The sequence below is a fragment of the Callospermophilus lateralis genome, chromosome 15 (genome assembly GCF_048772815.1).
Source record: "Callospermophilus lateralis isolate mCalLat2 chromosome 15, mCalLat2.hap1, whole genome shotgun sequence".
Lineage (NCBI taxonomy): Eukaryota > Metazoa > Chordata > Mammalia > Rodentia > Sciuridae > Callospermophilus > Callospermophilus lateralis.
In genome coordinates this window covers 67,772,303-67,791,887 of record NC_135319.1, presented here as the reverse complement: position 1 = coordinate 67,791,887, position 19,585 = coordinate 67,772,303, and the positions used below count along the sequence as shown (strand labels likewise).

Genomic DNA, 19,585 nt, shown 5'->3' with positions numbered 1-19,585 from the left:
CCTACTCCAGCATTTCATTTTATCCATTTTTTTGATGGTGGTAAGGTGAGGTGGGGGCTTAACGGGAAACTGAACACAGGGGCATTACTGCTGAGTTACATCCCCAGCCCTTTTTATTTCTTGAGACAGGTTCTTGCTAAGTTGTTTAGGACCTCGCTGAGTTGCTGTGGCTGGCCTTGAATTTGCAATCCTCTAATCTCAATCTCCCAAGTCACTAGGATTATAGGTGTGCACCACCATGCCCAGCTACAAGTATTTTTGAAAGCCTAACAGTTGCCAGGTACAGTGGCATACACAGCTTGGGAGGCTGAGGCAGGAGGACTGCAAGTTCAAAGCCAGCCTCAGTAACTTAGCAAGGCCCTAAGCAACTTAGCAGGACCCTGCCTCAAAGAAAAAAAAAGAAAAGAGCTGGGGTTATGGCTCCGTGGTGAAGCACCCCTGGGTTCAATCCCAGGTACCAAAGGGGAAGAAAAAAACCTAATAGTTGGTTCAGAATAATCTTATAAGTAGGGGAATTGTGGGGTGGGAGTAATAGTAAACAAGATTGATTGTGTTTTGATAATTTTTGAAGCTGGCTAGTAGCTACTTAAGAGTTTATTACACTACTCCCTACTATTGTGTTTTTAATCTTCCATAAAAAGTGGTGGAAAAATTTAAAAGTTCTATATAAAAATTGTACATGGCTACTCAAGTTCAACTTCAATTCTAGCCTTAAGTATAAATTATTCCCTAATTTTACTTAGGTCTCTTTGCCCAAAGGTCACTTCAGAAAGGTCTTCCCCTGACTGCCTCATATGAAATAACCTAGCATCCATGTCTTTCTACTCTCTCTACCCACGTCCTGCTTTATTTTAATTTACAACACTTAATTACAACCTGATATATTAATTGAATCTATCTTTACTTATCATTTAACTCTGAGTAGGATGAAAACTTCATGAAGGCAAGGGCACTGTCTTTTCCACAGCTGGGTTTCTAGCACCTATCATATGAATACCTGTCCATAGTAAATCCTTAATAAATACACCTCTGTTGAATGAATAGCTGCAGTTTTAGAAACTAAATATTTTAAGTTTATATAATACAGGTTCCAGGAAACATAGCCCCTTCCACAGTCTCTTTTCCACTGAGCTTAGGAACAATTTTAATTCTGTATGCAGTATGAAAGTCAAATTGTGATGCTATTCAAAAGACCAATACTCAAGTTTTAAGTAATGTTACCTTTGTGTTCCAATCTCTGATATTCTTCATCAGGTTTATCAGGAGGCTCTGAAAGTCAACTAGAGGAATCTGTTTCAGCTGTTTTTCCAAACTCATTTTAAACAACATCAAAATCAGCAACATTATTTCACGATCTTGGTAACCTTCTGGATGTATGGATGTACACAAGCCTAGAAACTTTTTAACACAAATGCAGACAAAGCAACTTAAGAAGGTTTATTTTACTTGATGAATTTTAATTGTAAAATCTTTTTAGCAAAAGAGAAATCTACATAAAACAATATCCAGATATCCAGAAAAGGGGGCCCAGAAATGTTCTTCTTGCTAATAAGCTGAATTAAATGGTAAATATTTTTTCTTTCAAGATTCTGTTAATGGGGGCTGGGGATGTGGCTCAAGCGGTGGTAGTGTGCTCGCCTGGCATACGTGCAGCCCGGGTTCGATCCTCAGCACCACATACAAACAAAGATGTTGTGTCTGCCGAAAACTAAAAAATAAATATGAAAAAATTCTCTCTAAAAAAAAAAAAGATTCTGTTAATGGTTCAGTATCACTGATTTGACATTTGATTCAGCCATGAACATGTTTTACAGTTATTATTATTATTATTTTTTTTTTTGGTGCTAGGGATTGAACTCAGGGGCACTTGACCACTGGGCCACCACCTCCCCAGCCCGTTTTGTATTTTATTTAGAGACAGGGTCTCACTGAGTTGCTCAGCACCTCGCTTTTGCTGAGGCTGGCTTTGAACTTGCAATCCTCTTGCCTTAGTCTCCCAAGCCACTGGGATTATAGGTATATGCCACCATGCCCAGCTAACCGCTATTATTCTTTCTTTCTTTTTTTTTTTTTTTTCAAAGAGAGAGAGAGAGAGAAAGAGAGAGAGAGAGAGAGAGAGAGAGAGAGAGAGAGAACTTTAATATTTTTATTTTTTTTAGTTTTCGGCAGACACAACATCTTTGTTTGTATGTGGTGCTGAGGATCGAACCCAGGCCGCACGCATGCCAGGTGAGCGAGCTACAGCTTGAGCCACATCCCCAGCCCCCAGTTATTATTCTTGATCACTAAATTATACTGAGATACTTTTGTCTTTAAATACCCCAATTCCAAAAGGGAATTGGTCTCAAAACTACTTTAATGATGTAACACTGATCTAAAGTTCCCTTCTGCTCTTAATATTTAAACAAAAATAAAAACAGCAAAAACCTACCTTCAATAAAAGATTAATTATTGCTAAGAAATTTTATTAGGTAAGAAACTATTTTTTTCCTTTCTCTTTTCTTTAGGTTACTATTAACCATCTAGCTCTGTCTGCTAAGGACACATACACACACAAACTCCTTTTTCCTACCTTAACCACATTTAAAATGTTGGTTTCAGGAAGAGTTGAAAAAATTGGCTTATAAGATGAATCTTCACTTCCTTTCTCCCCCAATGTTGTCTGTGTTTCAGAACTGTTGAGAAGTGAATAAAGTAATGTGAAATTAGGCAGAAAAATGATTACTTATTTTAAAAAATACTGAACACTACTTAGAAATAGAACATTTCTATGATTCCCCAAGGTCCCTTCATGCCAGATACAAGTCAATCTGCTATTCCCTACTGGTAGCAAACACTAATCTGAGTTCCATCTCTGCATTAGTTTTCCTTTGAACCAGTTACTTTTTACTAGGTACTATCCTCAATGCTCTTGGTGTAAGAAAGCTATGTAAGGAGGTGGCTTTGATGATAAAATTTTAAATGCCTAAAGAAACTGCCACAATGATATGAAGAAATAATTCTTAAGCTTTCCAATTTGGATTGAAGTTGTCAGTAAAGGTTCATGGAAGAGGAGATGCATGAACTTGGTTTCTGAATGATATTTTTAATTTTTTGAAAAAATATGTATTCATATGGTTAAAAAAAAAAATCAAAACATATCAAGGCACAGTACTCTGTGAAAAATGTTCTCCCAACCTAGCTCCCTTTCACCACCCATTTGCTCAATTATTATTAGTGTTAGTCCCTTCCTTCCAGAAGCATTTTTTATTAACAAGAATGAGTTAGGCAGGAGTGGGCATGCCAGTTAATACTCAGGCAGCTGAGGCAGGAGAACTGCAAACTTAAGGCCAGAATGAATAATTTAGGGAGACCTTGTCTCAAAAGGAAAAGGGCTAAATGCGTAGTTCCATGGTATGGCACTTCCCTAGCATGCCTGAGGCTCTGAGTTCAATCCCCAGAACTGTGCACACACACACACACACACAAATAAGAATATATATCCTCTTGCAGTGTAAGAAATACATCTGGTCTTTGAACCCAGGCACATAACTCCTAAAACCCTCAGAATTTCTGACAGGGGTAAAAAGAACCTCTTTTGTTAAATCTCCTTCAACCATAACTGAGTTCATGCTAATGAGGTGACTACTATAGGATGGGGTCTACTGCCAACCTGTAATGAGAGGGTTAAAACTTTGAGCCCACCCAGAGGGGCCAGAGATCAAGTTAATTATCAAGTGGCCACTGCTTTCGTCAATCATCTTTATGTAATAGAAACTCCATAAAACCCCTAAAGTTTGGAAATCTTCTGGATTAGTTAACACTGACAGATGATGGGAGGGGTGGTAGACTTGGACGGCACGGGATATTCCAGGCACACTCTCCTCAAGCCTTGTCCTAGGCATCTCTTCCATTTGGCTGTTCCTGAGTTGTATCATTTACAATAAATTGGTAATAGTAAAGAAACTGTTTTCCCAAGTTCTGTGAGCTATTCAATAATTTTATTGAACCTAAAGTGGGGACTATAGGACTTCCCAATTTATAGCTCACTGGTCAGAAGTACGGGAGATCCAGATTTGTGACTGGCATAAGTGGGGACAGTCTTGTGGGCCTGAGCCTTTCACTGGAGTTCACATTAACTCTGCTCCAGAATCAAATTAAACCATAGGACACCTGGTTGGGGTCCATAGAAAACTGGAGAATTACAATGTGTGGAAAACCCATACAACTAGTGTCAGAAATGTTTTCTGGTACTGGCTATTGAACCAGGGATGCATTACCACTGAGCTACATCCCTAGTCATTTTCACTTTTATTTATTCATTTTTTGTGGTATTAGGGATTTAATCCAGGGCACTCTACCATTGAGCTATATCTCCATCCCTTTTTTATTTTGAAACAGGGTTTCCTTAAGTTGCCGAGGCTGGCCTCAAATTTGCAATTCTCCTGCTTCAGCCTCCCCAGTAACTGTGACTACAGACATGTACCACCACACCGGGAAAAAAACTTTCTCTCTCTCTCTTTTTTTTGGTACTGGGATTAAACCCAGGGCACTTAACCACTGAACTACATCTGTAGCCCTTTTTATTTTTTATTTTGAGGCAGGGTCTCACTAAATTGCTTAGTCTTGCTAAGATGCTGAGGCTGGCCTTGAATTTGCAATCCTCCTGCCTCAGCCAGTGATGAGATTACAGAAGTATGCCACTGCACCTGGCAATAACTTTCTTATTCTTTTTTTTTTTTTTTTAAGTTTTAAGTGGACACAATATCTGTATTTTACATTTTTTATGTGGTGCTGAGGATCAAACCCAGTGCCTCGTGCATGCTAGGCGAGCACTCTACCATTGAGCCACAAATCCAGGCCCAATTTTCTTATTCTTAAAAATAGCAGTTTAGGCCAATGTGGTGGCACTTATATATAATCCCAGTGACTCAGGAGGCTGAGGCAGGATGATTGCAAATTTGTACGATATTAGTGTCAGCAACTTAGCTAGACCCTCAGTAACTTAGCAGGACCATATCTCAAAAAAAATAAAAATGATTGGGGAATATAGTTCAGTGATAAAGTGCTCCTGGGTTCAATTCCCTTTACAAAACAAAAGGAAACAGAGCAAAACCCTACTTAGAAGTCCCTTGCGCCCCTTCCTAGCTGTATAAACCTAGGGCAAGTTAACCTTAACCTTAATATTAACCTTTCTGTGCCCCACTTACTTGCAAAATGGGAATGAAATACTATAAATATTTGCAGATACTATATTAAATGAGATATTATGTTCAGACCTTATAGCAAAAACCACGTAAGGGCTAAAAACTATGATGTGGAGGGAAAAGGAGTAGATCAATTAGCTTAGAACCAAAGTCTGAGAGCAAAACAGAAAATAGGTCAGAGTAAAATTGCAAAATCTTAAATATGGGATGGGAAAGGGAAAGGAAAATTGTTTCTAACAGTGAAACTAATATCTTGGAGGTAGAAAGATGGTAGAGAATAGGAAATTTCACCAGGCTAGGCATGAAAAAGAGAATCTGAATTAGACTGATACTGGGAATAAAAAGGAAGCAATAGTTATGAGATAAGGAGGAGGAGGAGGAACACAGGAATGTGAGAATTGAACTGAAACAAATTTGGATGTACTTAGTACTCAAAGTCTATGTATAGGAATAGGTACAAAGGAAATACAAGCTACATGGTCAAGCAGATGACAACGACGGTCAAGAAAAGAAATGTACCAGTATCCCTGATATATCCCTGAGTTATCTAACAATCTACAAACATTTTTAGAACTTCCTATAATGAATACATATACACAAGCAAAACTAGATGTTTTGTGTGAGTCCTGATTAAAAAGAGTGAGCTATGATCATATGTCAACAGGATTCAGACTCATGCTCATGTTATTAAACAGACATTTCATTACATTGCTCTCATTTCTATGCCACTCTTTTACTGACCTGTTCCCAATCTTTACTCAGTGAAGCAACAGTGCTACAGCCACAACTTCCCTGTCCAATCATTAAACCTAAATGATGCAATTTTTCAATTTTAAGTAACTAATAAAACATTGTTTGATTTTGCCAAATATTATTTGCATTATTATGTATTGAAGGAATCACTATGTATCTTTAATTTGTTGTTTATTTCAACTACTGTAAATACTTTCAACAGTCAAGAAAAACTCAAATCTATTGCATACCACATAAAAAATTACCACAGAGTTCATTAAAATGTTAACTAATAAAGTAGTTGGTATTTTAAATGTTTATATTATGCAGAAATATAAGGTAAATTTTTTATTATAGATGTTTAAGAGTATTCTAGTTATATGTGGGAGAAATGTGGGGTTTTTGCATGGGCTGCAAAGGCATTAAGTTTTTTTATTTAAAGTGATGAAACAGGGGCTGGGGGTGTAGCTCAGTAGAACACTTTTCTAGCATGTGTGAGACCCTGGGTTCAATCCCTAGCATCACAAAGGCGGGTAAAAGTGGAGTATAAGCTCCATTTAAAAATTTGCTATCCAACATATATTCAGATATAAATGACATCTGAGGATACAAGATGAAAAAAGAACCTGAGAAATGAAGAATTTTTTGGACATGCCAAATTATAATAGTTAGCATTTTTCTCTTAAGTGAAGCTGAATATATTTTCTTTTTCTTTCTTTTTAAAGTTATTTTTTAGTTGTAGTTGGACACAATATCTTTATTATTTTATTTATTTTTATGTGGTGCTGAGGATCAAACCCAGGCCTTTGCATGAATATATTTTCATAATATTTAAGAACTGCTCTTATATCATTTTCTGTAGGTTTTTCATTTCCTTTGCCACTTTCCTAATAGGTCATTTATCTTTTTCTTGCTGATTTGACATTAAGTTTCATATACACAGCTTCTCATACACACACACACTTTTTACCCTCCCTCTCCATTTTGCGGTTTTTCTTTCATATTGTTTATAATGATTTTGCATGCAGATTTTTTTCAAATGTGGTCAAATAAGTTAATATTTCTTTTTATGGAAGGTATTATATAAAACCATCTTCCTCTCTTCGAAGATTATAAAAAAAATCCTGCCAGTTTCTTACTTTTATGTTTTCATTGTACACATTTAAAATCTTTGATCTGTAACTTTGAGTTATAAATCTAAATTTTCTTCCAGGCAGCTAGTAGGTTTTCCAGATATAGGATAATACTGGATATTGAAGAGCTCACTCTTTTTGGACTTCTCTATTTTGTTTCAATGATGGAATTTTTGTATCCTCCCAATTGTAATATACTGCTTTATGATCTTCTTGGGCCAGTCCTGCCTCATAATTTTTAACAGAAATATCAGGTCATTGGAGAGGCCAAACAGACTCCAGGAAGAAAGAAGAAAATTAAATACTTAAATTAAAATTAAAAGGCACTAGGATACCACCTAAAACCCACGACCACGGTGGAAGTAGGCTAAGGAAGGTTAAGCTACAGCAAAATATCTAATGTGAATGTTAGCAATTACAAAGCAGGAAGCAAATCTGTGTTCTAGAAGACTATGGTACAATGATTGTTTGGGCCCAAGAGGATATCTGGCCAGGAAAAGGTCAAAATGGCTGAAGTTGTAAAGCCATAGAAAGGAATAGGTACAAAGGAAATATAAGCTACATGGTCAAGCAGATGACAATGAATCAGGCTTCTTCCTCCCAAAAAACATTTGCTGCACTGTGCTACCCCCTCCTCCCTCCTCAGGATCCCACCCAACAGTTTTTTCAGGCCGAGTTGCCTGCTCCTGCCTTAACAGGGTGCTTGCTCAGGAGAATAGGTTTGGGGGTTGCCCAGGGCTCTTGTTCTTAATTTATCATAGATCTTGGAGAACTTGTCACACACGGGCTGCTTTGTTGCTAGTTGTTCTGACAAAGAAAAATCCTCAAAGCATTCACATGCAAAGTCTGAGCTTCCCCAACCATTCAAACAGCCTTATTCAACACCCTCAGAAGTCTGAGATCTTGCAGCAGCTGAACTCTAGTTAAAGCTGCAAGGTTCACAAAATCATTACGGAAACCGGAATGAGACAATGCTGTTAAAGAAATCCCAGCAGTTAATCTCAATCTGTCTTCCCCCAATTTACAATAAACTCTCATTTACATGATGTGGGATGTAGAAAGCTATACTGGAGCAAGCTGGGTTTTATGCTGAATTTGCCATAAAATACCAAGGGAAACAAGGGGTAGAATTAATTTCATTTTTAAAAAAGCCTCAAGTTATTCTATTACAAAGGAACATGGCTGAATAGGTAGGAAACAGATTCCCCATTATGAGTTCTCCTGATGGCTTCTGCAAGGATCATAGAGATGTCTATCACCTATATTTTAGAGCAATGCTTCATCTTGTCCTCCTGAGGTATGGTATTGGTGACCACTACTGCTTCAAAACATGCATTATTGATTCGAGAAATGGCTGGGCCAGAAAAGATTCCATGAGTCAAGACAGCAGAAACTCTGGTCACTCCAGCTGAGAGAAGTTTGTCAGCTGCATGGCAAGTTGTGCCACATGTGTCAGCCATGTCACCCACAAGGACAGCCACTCAATCCTTCACATCTCCCACTAGCACCATGCGGTCCACTTCTTCCGCTATTTGTGAATCAAGGCAAAGTCCACGATCAACCTGTCTGCAATGGAGGTCACTCTCTTGGCTCCACCAGCATCAGATGACACAACAGTGCAATTCCTCCACTCAGAGATATTCTCCCTAATCCACTTCAGGACAGCTGGCTCTGCATACAGATTGTCCACTGGGATATCAAAAAAGCCCTGAATTTGAGAAGCATGCAGATCCATGGTGATAATATGATCTGCACTAGCTACAGACAGATATTTGCAACAAGCTTAGCTGAGATTGGTGCCCAGCTCTTTTTCTTCTTATTCGGCAGGGCGTAAGGGAAACATGGGATGTCTGCAGTAACCCGGCTGGCTGAAGCAATCTTGCAGGCATTAATCATGATCAAAAGCTCCATTTGAGGGGCTGGGGATGTGGCTCAAGCGGTAGCGCGCTCGCCTGGCAAGCGTGCGGCCCGGGTTTGATTCTCAGCACCACATACAAACAAAGATGTTGTGTCCACTGAAAACTAAAAAATAAATATTAAAAAAATTCTCTCTCTCTCCATCTCTCACTCTCTCTTTAAAAATAAAAAAAAAAAAAAGAAAGCTCCATTTGATTTTTGTTGATTTCACCATAGCCACTTTGAATGATGTAGACATCTTCTCCATGTACACTTTCACCAATTTCCATAGAGGTCTCCTGGTTGCTGAATTTCTTAGTCACCACCTTGCCTAGCTCCAGGCCCAAGTGGTCAGCAATTTTCTGGGTAAGTCCTGATGAGAGCTGCCACTGAAGATTTTGATATTCAGCATCTTGGGCAATTATCCTAGGCACTCATCGCTCAGCGATCACTGCTGCTGTGGAGACCAGAACTGAAGTCGGCCCAAAGACTTAATACTGACGGCTTCGCGTTGCTACTCCGCCATCTTCAGGATCTCATTATAAATGTGTAATTATCATATTAGAACTACGACAGGCTTTCCCCTAAATTCCTTTTTGTCCTTTACTAATGTTTTACCTACACACACACATACATACATACACACACACTCTCTCTCTCTCTCTCTCTCTCTCTCTTCCAGTTGAGTTTATTCCTAGGTATTTCTTTTTAAAAAAATTACTGGCAATGAAAATTTTAATTAAAAAATTTACTGTCTTTTCTTCCAGTGTTATCATTTAAATTAGCTGCAGATCAGCTATCTAAGGGTTATTGGTTTTTCATAAATTCTGTATGCTGGCACCCATATCAAATTCTATTTTTCATTGTTTTCCAACTGATTATATAATTCTATGTAAGGATTAAATAACTTATCAAATAAATGATTTATCATCAACTTCTTTCTGATTTTTATATGCTATTTCTTTCCTCTTGCCAATGACTTTGGTGAATATCTACAAAACAATGAGTAATCTTACTTTTTTTGGGGGGTGGGGCTGCTGGGGGTTGAACGCAGGGGTTCTGTATCATTGAACTATATCCCCAGACCTTTTCATTTTATTTTGAGACAGGGTCTCACTAAGTTCCCAAGGGTTGGCCTTGAACTAGTGATCCTTTTACCTCAGCATACCCAGTCACTGGGATTATAGATATGTGCCACCACACCACACCTGGATTTAAAAAAGCCGAGTGAGGTGGCATGCACCTGTAATCCCAGTGACTTGGGAGGCTGAGGCAAGAAGATTACAAGTTTGAAGCCAGCCTCAGCAACTCAGTGAGACTCTGTTTCAAAACAAAAAAATAGGAAGAGCTGAGAATGTGGCTCAGTGGTTAAGCACCCCTGGGTTCAATTCCTAGTATCAAAAAAAAAAAAAAAAAAAAAACCCACAGAAAAACCACAACATTTTATGGAGATGTTTCCATCATTTCCCTGTTAATCAAGATAATGGCTTTTAGATTAAGACAGATGTTAAAAATATATCTATTTTAAGATTGATCTCAAAGAGATTCCTTTAAAATAATAAAGAACAATACTGAACTCATTAAACCAATATCAACTGTTATTTTATGTAACTTATTTTAAAATGTTGTTTGGGGAGTTAATTATGAAAAGGAAACTTACACTAGATTGTCTTCATTAAAGTCTGGTTGAAGATTCTCCAGAGGAAACAAAGATCTAAAATCAATCCCCATATTGAAAAACACAGCTGCTATATCAGACAATGATGGGATCCAAGGCCAAATTGGTGAGTCACTGAAAGTATCTGGTTAACAGAAGAAAATATTTTATTCCAAATCACTGGTCTACAAACCCCATATTTGCAAAATGATAGCCTGCATGTAAAACATAGATTATTAAAATGATTTTATAAAAATATCATCTGCTAATAATGTTAATAATATAGTTTAAGTTACAGAATGATCAAAGGAATTATAGATTTTCAAACAAGTATGAAGGAAATGACTTTAATGAAGAAACTACCTGAGAGTGATAGATGAGTGTAACTCAGAAGGAAGTAATCATTTTGTTTTGTTGTTGCTGTTGTTGTTTTTTGGATACAGGGTCTCACTATGTTGCCTAGGCTGGCCTTGAACTGGTTAGCTCAAGTGATCCTGCTGCCTCTCTCCAGCCTCAGCCATATCCAGCTTGAAGTAATACATTTTGAAATGAACGGATATAACAATGGTAAAATCCCAACCATCATCCACATAGGAAGATTCTATTATCTTTATTGTCTTTATAAGTCTTAACTCTCCCAAACAAGTAATCAAGTAAATCATAATGCTTCTTTTATTTAATATAAGGGTTCTCAAAGGTGAAAAAGCAACTATCACACTTTTGCAATAGATGTTTTCAATATGCATTAGTGCAATATCAATACAATACTGTTGCTCACCAAAAAGCCAATTAAAGTTAATTGGTTGAGGGGCTGGGATTGTGGCTCAGTGGTAGAGCACTTGCCTAGCATGTGTGAGGTACTGGGTTCAAGCCTCAGCACCACATAAAAAAATAAATAAAATAAAGGTATTGTATCCAGAAACAACTAAAAAATTTTTTTAATTAATTTTTTAAATAAGTCTTAATTATTTCCATTTATTGCTCCAAAAAAGGCCATGATTTGCTAAATATTAAGAAAAGGTTGCCACTTGCAAAATCTTACACTGGCTTTTATGAATGCGACTAAAAAAATACAGATACCAGTACATTTTTTTTGCAGTAGCACACTGGATTGAACCCAGTAATGCTCTATCATTGAGCTACATCGCTGGCCCTTTTTATTTTGAGACAGGGTCTTGCTAAATTGCCCAGGCTGGCCTCAACTTGCAATACTAAGGAACTGAAGTAGCTGGGATTATAGGCATGCCCCACCATGCCCCACACATATACTCACTTTTTATTGGAGTTCATTTCATCATTAAAGATATTTGGTTACAAAACAATTTTTTAATTCAACATCTCCAAATATATTAACATTTAGAATATGAAAGAGAACAAGAAATAACCAATATACATGCTATAAATCACAGCAAAATTTATACACTTACCATTTCTAATTGTTATTTCCATCAACGTACTTAAAATTTGCACTGACACAATACAGTCTGTATGAACTGACATCATCTGTTCAAAATAAATGGCAAGAGTATTAAAATATGAGCATTTATACTTCCCAGGCACATATAAAGATGTTTATAGTTAATACTTATAGTAATGTTGTGAGGTACTCCTCATTACATGTATGAGAAAATATAGATTAAATACCTTGCCCAATGTAACACATATGATACATGGAAGACGTGGAATTTAAATTCAGGTCTCATTCCAAAGTCAGGGCTCTTTCTAGTCTGTTACTTTTTTTTTTTTTTTTTTAAACAACTTTCATTTATAATTAGACAACTATAACATTTGAAACCATCAAAAAATGCCTCTCCTGGATGCATGATGACATGAAACCAAGACCCACATAAGTCTGCCAGGTTTAACATTACATAATAGGCAAAAATCAAACCACAAACTAGTAAAATATTTGAAGAGATACAAATATACAACCTAATATACTTTTAAAAAAAATTCTTCTTATAGTTGTTGATGGATCTTTTTTTAAAAAATACTTTTTTTAGTAGTAGTAAAACACCATAACTTTTTTTTATGTGGTGCCAAATATCCAACAAGTGCCTCACACGTGCTAGGTGAGCTTTCTACAGCTGAGCCACAAACCCAGCCCCCTGTTGATGGATCTTTATTTATTTATATGGGGTGCTGAGACTTGAACCCAGTGCCTCACACATGCTAGGCAAGCCCTCTACCACTGAGCCACAATCCGAACCCTACTAATACATTTTTTTAAATTATTTATGTTGCCCAGGCTCATATTTCTGGGCTTAAGCAATTCTCCTGCCTCAGCTTCCTAAAGAGTTGGGACTTCAGAGATGTACCACTGTGCTGGCTTACCAATGCACTTTTTAAAAGATGCTCAATGTTACTTGCAAACAAAGAGATGCAATGGAAAACAATGACAAGATATTATTATTTGACCTCAAAGTTAGCAAAGATCAGAATGTTGATAACACTGTGTTCACAAGAGTACCAGAAAAGAGATAAGAAGTCTATGCCTACTATTGAGTGTAATTTTGTAAAAATTTTGAAGTAACTTAGTAATACTTCAGCCAAATCATTGTATTTGCACTTTGATCTAGTCAGTCTTTTTACATATAGGAATTTAGATGCAGAGAAATAACTCTCAGTAGACCACCAAAACCTCACGTTTAAAAGCTGTTAGGCGGGGCATGTAGCTCAGTGTAGAGTGCTTGCTGAGCTTGCTATCTTTTTCTTTTTGGGTACCATGATTGAACTCAGGGACACTCAACCACTGAGCCACATTCCTAGCCCTATTTGTATTTTATTTAAAGACAGGGTCTGAGTTACTTAGTGTCTTGCTTCTGCTAAGGCTGGCTTTGAACTCATGATCCTCCTGCCTCAGCCTCCCAAGCTGCTGGAATTACAGGCACATACACCTGGCTCAATTGTTATCTTTTTCTTTTGTCAAAAATTAAGTTTATAGTAAATTTAAAATGTAAGGGGGGAAAAACCCAAATTCTGCTCTCAATTAGGTGTATGACTATAAGATTTCAAAAACAATCTATGTGAAAAAAAATGTCTTTATCTTGTTTGTGCTGTTAAGTTCTGCTACCAGGAACTTACTAAAAAAGACATGCTGCACAAAGGACAAAGTTCGGATAACAGTTTTTTGCTTTTGTTTTTTGTACCAGGGATTGAACCCAGAGATGCTTAACCACTGAGCCACGTCCCCAGCCCTTTTTTGTGTTTTATTTAGAGACAGGGTCTCCCTGACTTTCTTAGGGCCTCACTAAGTTGCTGAGATTAGCTTTGAACTTACAATCCTCCTGCTTCAGCCTCCCAAGCCGCTGGGATTACAGGCATGCGCCACCATGCCTGGCTTGGATAACAATCTTTTAATGGTGGGTGAGGAATTCTAGGATGAGCAATACAATAATTTCAGAAAATTATATAAATGTGTAAAGATGCTATACAACAAATCTAATGTCTATCAAATTAAGACTGGTTTAAATAAATGTTAAGCAGCCTGACAAAGGAATACTATAAGGTCATTAAAAAGGATAAAAAGAAAAATGTTTTACACTGCGATCATACTTTGTTATCTGAAATAAACAAGTTATAAAACATATTCATGTTTTGTTTACACTAAGTTACACAGTAAATTTTGTTGTTGTTGTTTTTGTAGTGGGGATTGAATCCAGGGGCCCTTTACACTGAGCCACATCCCCAGGCCTCTTTTCCCCATTTTTTATTTTAAGAGAGTATCTTATTAAGTTGCTGAGGCTGGCCTCAAACTTGTGATCCTCCTGCCTCCACTGGGATTATAGGCATACATCATTTGTGCCTAGATATCCAGTAATTTTTGTACGTAGAGAGCAACCTAGAAAACATTGACCAAAATATTAACAGATCCTGAAAATTAAGATTTGAGATACATTTAGACAGCTTTAAAAAAAAAAAAAAAATTCTTTTTTCCTCTCTCCATTTCACTTGAATTTTTCACAATAAAATTATTTTCTTTTGAAAATGGCTAAAAAAAATTTTTTTAAAGTAGTAAACTTTCTGGTCTGGTCTACTACATTTAGACACACATGATAAAAAAAAAGTCACAAAAAAATGAATATTTTTATTATATTTTAAACCAATTTACAAAATAGTAGTTACAAAATAGTAAGATGAATTTGGACATATTTTCTTTTTTTTTTTTTTTAAAGAGAGAGAGAGAGAATTTTTAATATTTATTTATTTTTTTTTAGTTCTCGGTGGACACAACATCTTTGTATGTGGTGCTGAGGATCGAACCCAGGCCACACGCATGCCAGGCGAGCGCTACCACTTGAGCCACATCCCCAGCCCGAATTTGGACATATTTTCTAAAAAATAATCATAAGTTGGTAAAGCCTTTCTACCATGAAATGGATTTACAATATAAAAGGAAAAAGGAGACAATGTGTCATATATAGAGAAAATACTTAGTGACTGATTATTAATTTGGTTTTCAAAGAATGAAATGAGTATAAAAAAAATACTTAGAAGATATGCTTGTTATGTCACATAGCAGCTTTAAAGTCTACACTGATAGACCCACATCAACAAGATGAAAATTAGCATAGATAAATACAAAGTCATACTTGTAAGTTTAAGAAAAGATATTATATAATTGGAGATAATGAAGCCCTGGCATGATAGCAAATGAAGTTTTGAAATACATGGTTGAGATAGATGGAAGTGTGTCACTAGAAACTGCTGGAAGACAAGACTTTATCTGGAACATATGTCCATTTGTGGTGGGAGGTGGAACAACTTAGAAGTAACATTGACAAGGTAAAGATCACTCAGAAAGATGATCAAGATAGTAAAGGGATGGGAGAATATTTAGAGTGGGGAAGGATGAGGGTAGTGATAACTATTTAAACATAACTGCAAGACTATCTCCCACTGGGAAAACTTAACCTACTAATTTTCTTCCTAGTACTTAACATCTAACATATTTATAAATGGTTCAAGCACATATTTGTTTATTGTCTGTATTCTCAATACTAGAATGTGAGCTTCTTGAGATCAGAGAGCCTGACTTTTTTTCACTGCTGTTTTCTCCAGTGCCTGGCACAGGTGACACTCAAAACTGAAAAAAAAAAAAAAGAATCAAAATCCATACAATGTAGTCTCTTGTTCTTGCCAAATATAACTTGAAATGGTGTATTAAAGCCCAATGTAGAAACTTCATGTTTTTTCCACTTCTCAGTTGCATATAATTATGGTTCTCTGATACGCAACTTTTACATATTGTTATTTTACCCTAACACATACTTGTTAACTCTAACACATATCCAGGATTTTATTAAAATGGAACACCCCAGCAACCTGATAAAAACATTTGTCATTCATAGTTTTAGTTTCTAAAAGAATGACAATTGCAACCCACCTGGGCATAACTATATTATTTGTCAATATAGAACCTAGTGTAGTGTAAAAAGCCCTTACACAGACTCTCAGCTCTGCCAACAAACACTATTTTAATCCTGAATAGGTATTTTCTGGATGATAGAAATGTCAAGAATAGTAAATTCTAATTTGAAGTTTTCGGTCTGAAAGTCCAAATTATAGTAACAACAGGATTCTATATATAAAATCAATAATACCATTATAAAATTACAATTTATATACAATAAAAATAAGTATTTATGTGAATTTAAGTATTACATATGCATGGAGAAAAGAAAAGTTGTATTTGCATTAAAATATACACATGAATAAAGAATATTTACCATAAACATGAAAAAGGTTCAAAAGAAATTAAAGGACCTTCCTAAATCTATGTGCCTGCAATACTGATTTTCCAGTATATCCGTGTGACAAAAGCATCTAATTGTGTGAAACATTATTTTTATCCTGACCTGAACATGATCTACATTATCATTTTATGTAAGTGTACATGAGTGTGGGTGTGTGTGTGGGGGTGAGGCAGGGGGGTATTGCTACCACTGTATGACTCTAACCCTTTAAATTTTTTTTTTTTTTTTTTTTAACTTTTGAGTCAGGGTTTGAAGCCCAGGCAGGCCTCAAACTTATAATGCTCCTGCCTCAGCCACCTGAGTTGCTGGGATTACAGGCATGTGCCATCGTACCCAGCTCATTATCATATTCTTCCATTTATTTTGCAGTACTAGGGATTGAACCGAAGGGTGCTGTACCACTGAGGTACATCCCCAGACCTTTTTTTAATTTTGAGATAAGATCTTGCTAAATTGCCTAGGCTGGCCTTGAGCTTAGCAATCCTCCTGCCTTAGCCTCCTGAGTTAGTGGAATTATACGTGTGCCACTATGCCTACCTCATTATAATTTTCTTTAGAATTTCTTTATACTGATTTGACTTTTTTTTTAAGATTTTGACACAGAGCCTCACTATGTTGCTGTGATTGGCCTGGGATCCTCCTGCCTCAGCCTCCTGAGTCTCTGGGATTACAGGTATGCACTACTGTATCCAGCTCATCACATTGACCTTTCCTCCCTCATTCTAAGTCATTGAAATCAAGGTTTGATGAGCTAATTTTTTTCTCTAGGAACGAACAAAAAAATTATATTTAAATAGTTTGTTTTTGGCTGAGGAAACGAACCGCCAAACATTTCTTACCCGAAACAGCCACTTTAATACAGGTATAGGACACTGAACATAATGGTAAGCAGAGGTGAGGAAACCTTGTGTTGTCAAAAAAATCTGATCTGTTTTTCCCGATCTGAAAAAATAAAGTAAAACAAACATGAGTGTTTTCGTGGCGAAACACTTCCACCATCACCACATCTAATACAATCAGGAAAATGAGAAAATTATCCCTAGTCTATGGAAGTGGACTATACACCAATATTGATTGGTTACTCAAGAAAGAAAAAAAAAAAATCAATTCATGGCGTAAAGCTGATTCAATCTGTTGGCCTAACTCTACAATTATCTGATGGACAAAATAATTCTAATGTTGTATGGGATTTGGGGAAATTAGAACATAAAAGCTGAGCTCCAATAATACCTGAAACAATGAGGTGCAAAGAATGGTGAAGAACAAATATAGTGAAAACAACATACCAGCCCCAAACTTCCTATTTTTGTACTACTATTTTTTTGGTACTGGGAACTTAACCCAGGGGCTATTTACCACTGAGCTACAGCCTCAGCCCAGCCCTTTTTATTTTGAACAGAGTTTCACTAAGTTGCTGAAGTTGGCCTTGATCTTGCAATCCTCGCTTCAGCCTCCAGTGATGCTGGGATTACAGGCCAGCACCACCACATCTGGCTAACCTGTTTCTTTACTTCTTTCACATAAGAAAGCAATGTTTATTAAGTCTCTGCCATTTTAACAGTCCAATATTATGCACTGATCATAAGCCCAACTAACAAGAGCATGTGATATGCCAAAAAACTATTAAGAAAAACACAAAGAACAATAAAAAGATTAGGAAACTAGATAGATCATAATAGAAATTAACCTTTTAGAAAATTACATTGGTCAAGTCTTTTAGGATAAATTTTGCCCCCTGCCCAGTCCCCCCAAAGCAAGCCTACTTTCTACTTACTTGAGAATAAGCTTTTCTACAGCACTTTGTCCAATAAAACCAGAGTCTCTTAAATCCAAGGTATACTGATTGAAAATTTTCCCAGAGTTGAGAAAATTAAATATTTCTTCACCTGGATGATGATCAGGAATAGCATCAATTGTAACTGAAAATTTCTTAAGAAATTCCCTGAAATAAAAAAAGTCATTGAATACCAAATAGTTATACTGCAGATGGTTTGGTACTTAAAACATTGTTAGAATCAATGTTAATCCCAGATTAGAACACTAGCATAAGAAAAAGTTGTTTTGCTCCTCCCCCTCACTGTCCATACTACTCAAAAGTTATTGAATAAATCTGTATGAAAAGGAACCATAACCCAAAGTAAAGATAAAAGATGCCTGGGCTCTAACATTTGCCTTTCAGCATCATCAGAGATGAATTTGAAATCCAACATACTTTATTCTACATGTATTTAACAAAAACAAAATTTAAAAATGTAAGGCTTGGCATGGTGTGTAATCCCAGTGGCTTGGGAGGCTGAGGCAGGAAGATCTCAAGTACAAAGCCAGCCTCAGCAACTTAGTGAGACCCTAAGCAACTTTTAGTGAGACTCTGTTTCAAAATAAAAAAATAAAAGAGTGGTGGGGATGTGGCTCAGTGGTTAAGCACCCCTAGGTTTAATCCCTGATACCAAAAAAATTAAATTTAAAAAAAATCTAAAAACTTAATAGGGCACATATAATGAGAAATGTACCTGTGCTCTTCCAAGAGGCCATCCTCATCATCTGTACTGTCTTGATCTCCGATTCTGATTGGTGATTTAATGCCTCGGCCCTGCCTTATATCTTCTTGTAGTTGCTTCTGCAGTTCATCTAGCCTGATAATTAAAATAATGTTATGATAAATAGATTACTCTAGAAAAAACAAAAAGTCCCTGAAAACTTTACCTGATATCAATCTAAAAGTAGTATCAAGGAAAAATGTTATTAAGTACCCTATTACCTTATCCTGTTATACTATAGATCAAATCATGTCTCCCAAATATATTATGATGTTTAAAAACAGTACACCATTTTTCCTAAGACAAAGAAAGTCTACTTTAGGTATTAAGCTTTTATGCAACAATTGGCATAATTATCAGAACAGTGTTCCATTACAAAAAAGATTTAAAAAAAATTTTTTTAAAACTATTTTATTTTTATGTGGTGCTGAGGATAGAATCCAGTGCCTCATGCGTGCTAGGCAAGCTACAACCCCAGTCCCTACAAAAAAGACTTCAATATTTCTTTATAGCAAAGGACTTTTAAGAATGACCTGTCCAAATTATTTTGGAGATTGGGAAAAGAAAAATGGCAAAGAGGGCTGGGGATGTGGCTCAAGCAGTAGTGCGCCTGCCTGGCATGCGCAGGGTTTGATCCTCAGCACCACATAAAAATAAAATAAAGATGTTGTGTCCACCTAAAACTAAA

At 36.5% G+C, this 19,585-nt stretch overlaps 1 protein-coding gene and 1 pseudogene across 3 annotated transcripts in view; both read right to left on the bottom strand.

Moving 5' to 3' along the window:
- The window catches only part of Slf2 (SMC5/6 complex localization factor 2), a 50,351-nt gene that overhangs the window by 16,944 nt on the left and 13,822 nt on the right, over nucleotides 1-19,585 (bottom strand). For all 3 annotated transcript variants that reach the window (XR_013088774.1, XM_076834233.1, XM_076834234.1), the window contains exons 7-13: nucleotides 18,871-18,993; nucleotides 18,135-18,302; nucleotides 17,200-17,302; nucleotides 12,032-12,107; nucleotides 10,608-10,749; nucleotides 2,573-2,675; nucleotides 1,222-1,398 (exon numbers count right to left, since the gene is read on the bottom strand). Coding sequence is in view for 2 of the 3 variants with exons in the window: in XM_076834233.1 (XP_076690348.1) it covers nucleotides 1,222-1,398; nucleotides 2,573-2,675; nucleotides 10,608-10,749; nucleotides 12,032-12,107; nucleotides 17,200-17,302; nucleotides 18,135-18,302; nucleotides 18,871-18,993 (892 nt within the window). In the remaining variant the exon portion in view is untranslated. The remainder of the gene's footprint in view (nucleotides 1-1,221; nucleotides 1,399-2,572; nucleotides 2,676-10,607; nucleotides 10,750-12,031; nucleotides 12,108-17,199; nucleotides 17,303-18,134; nucleotides 18,303-18,870; nucleotides 18,994-19,585) is intronic.
- Nucleotides 8,218-9,359, bottom strand: LOC143381419 (ribose-phosphate pyrophosphokinase 1-like; annotated as a pseudogene).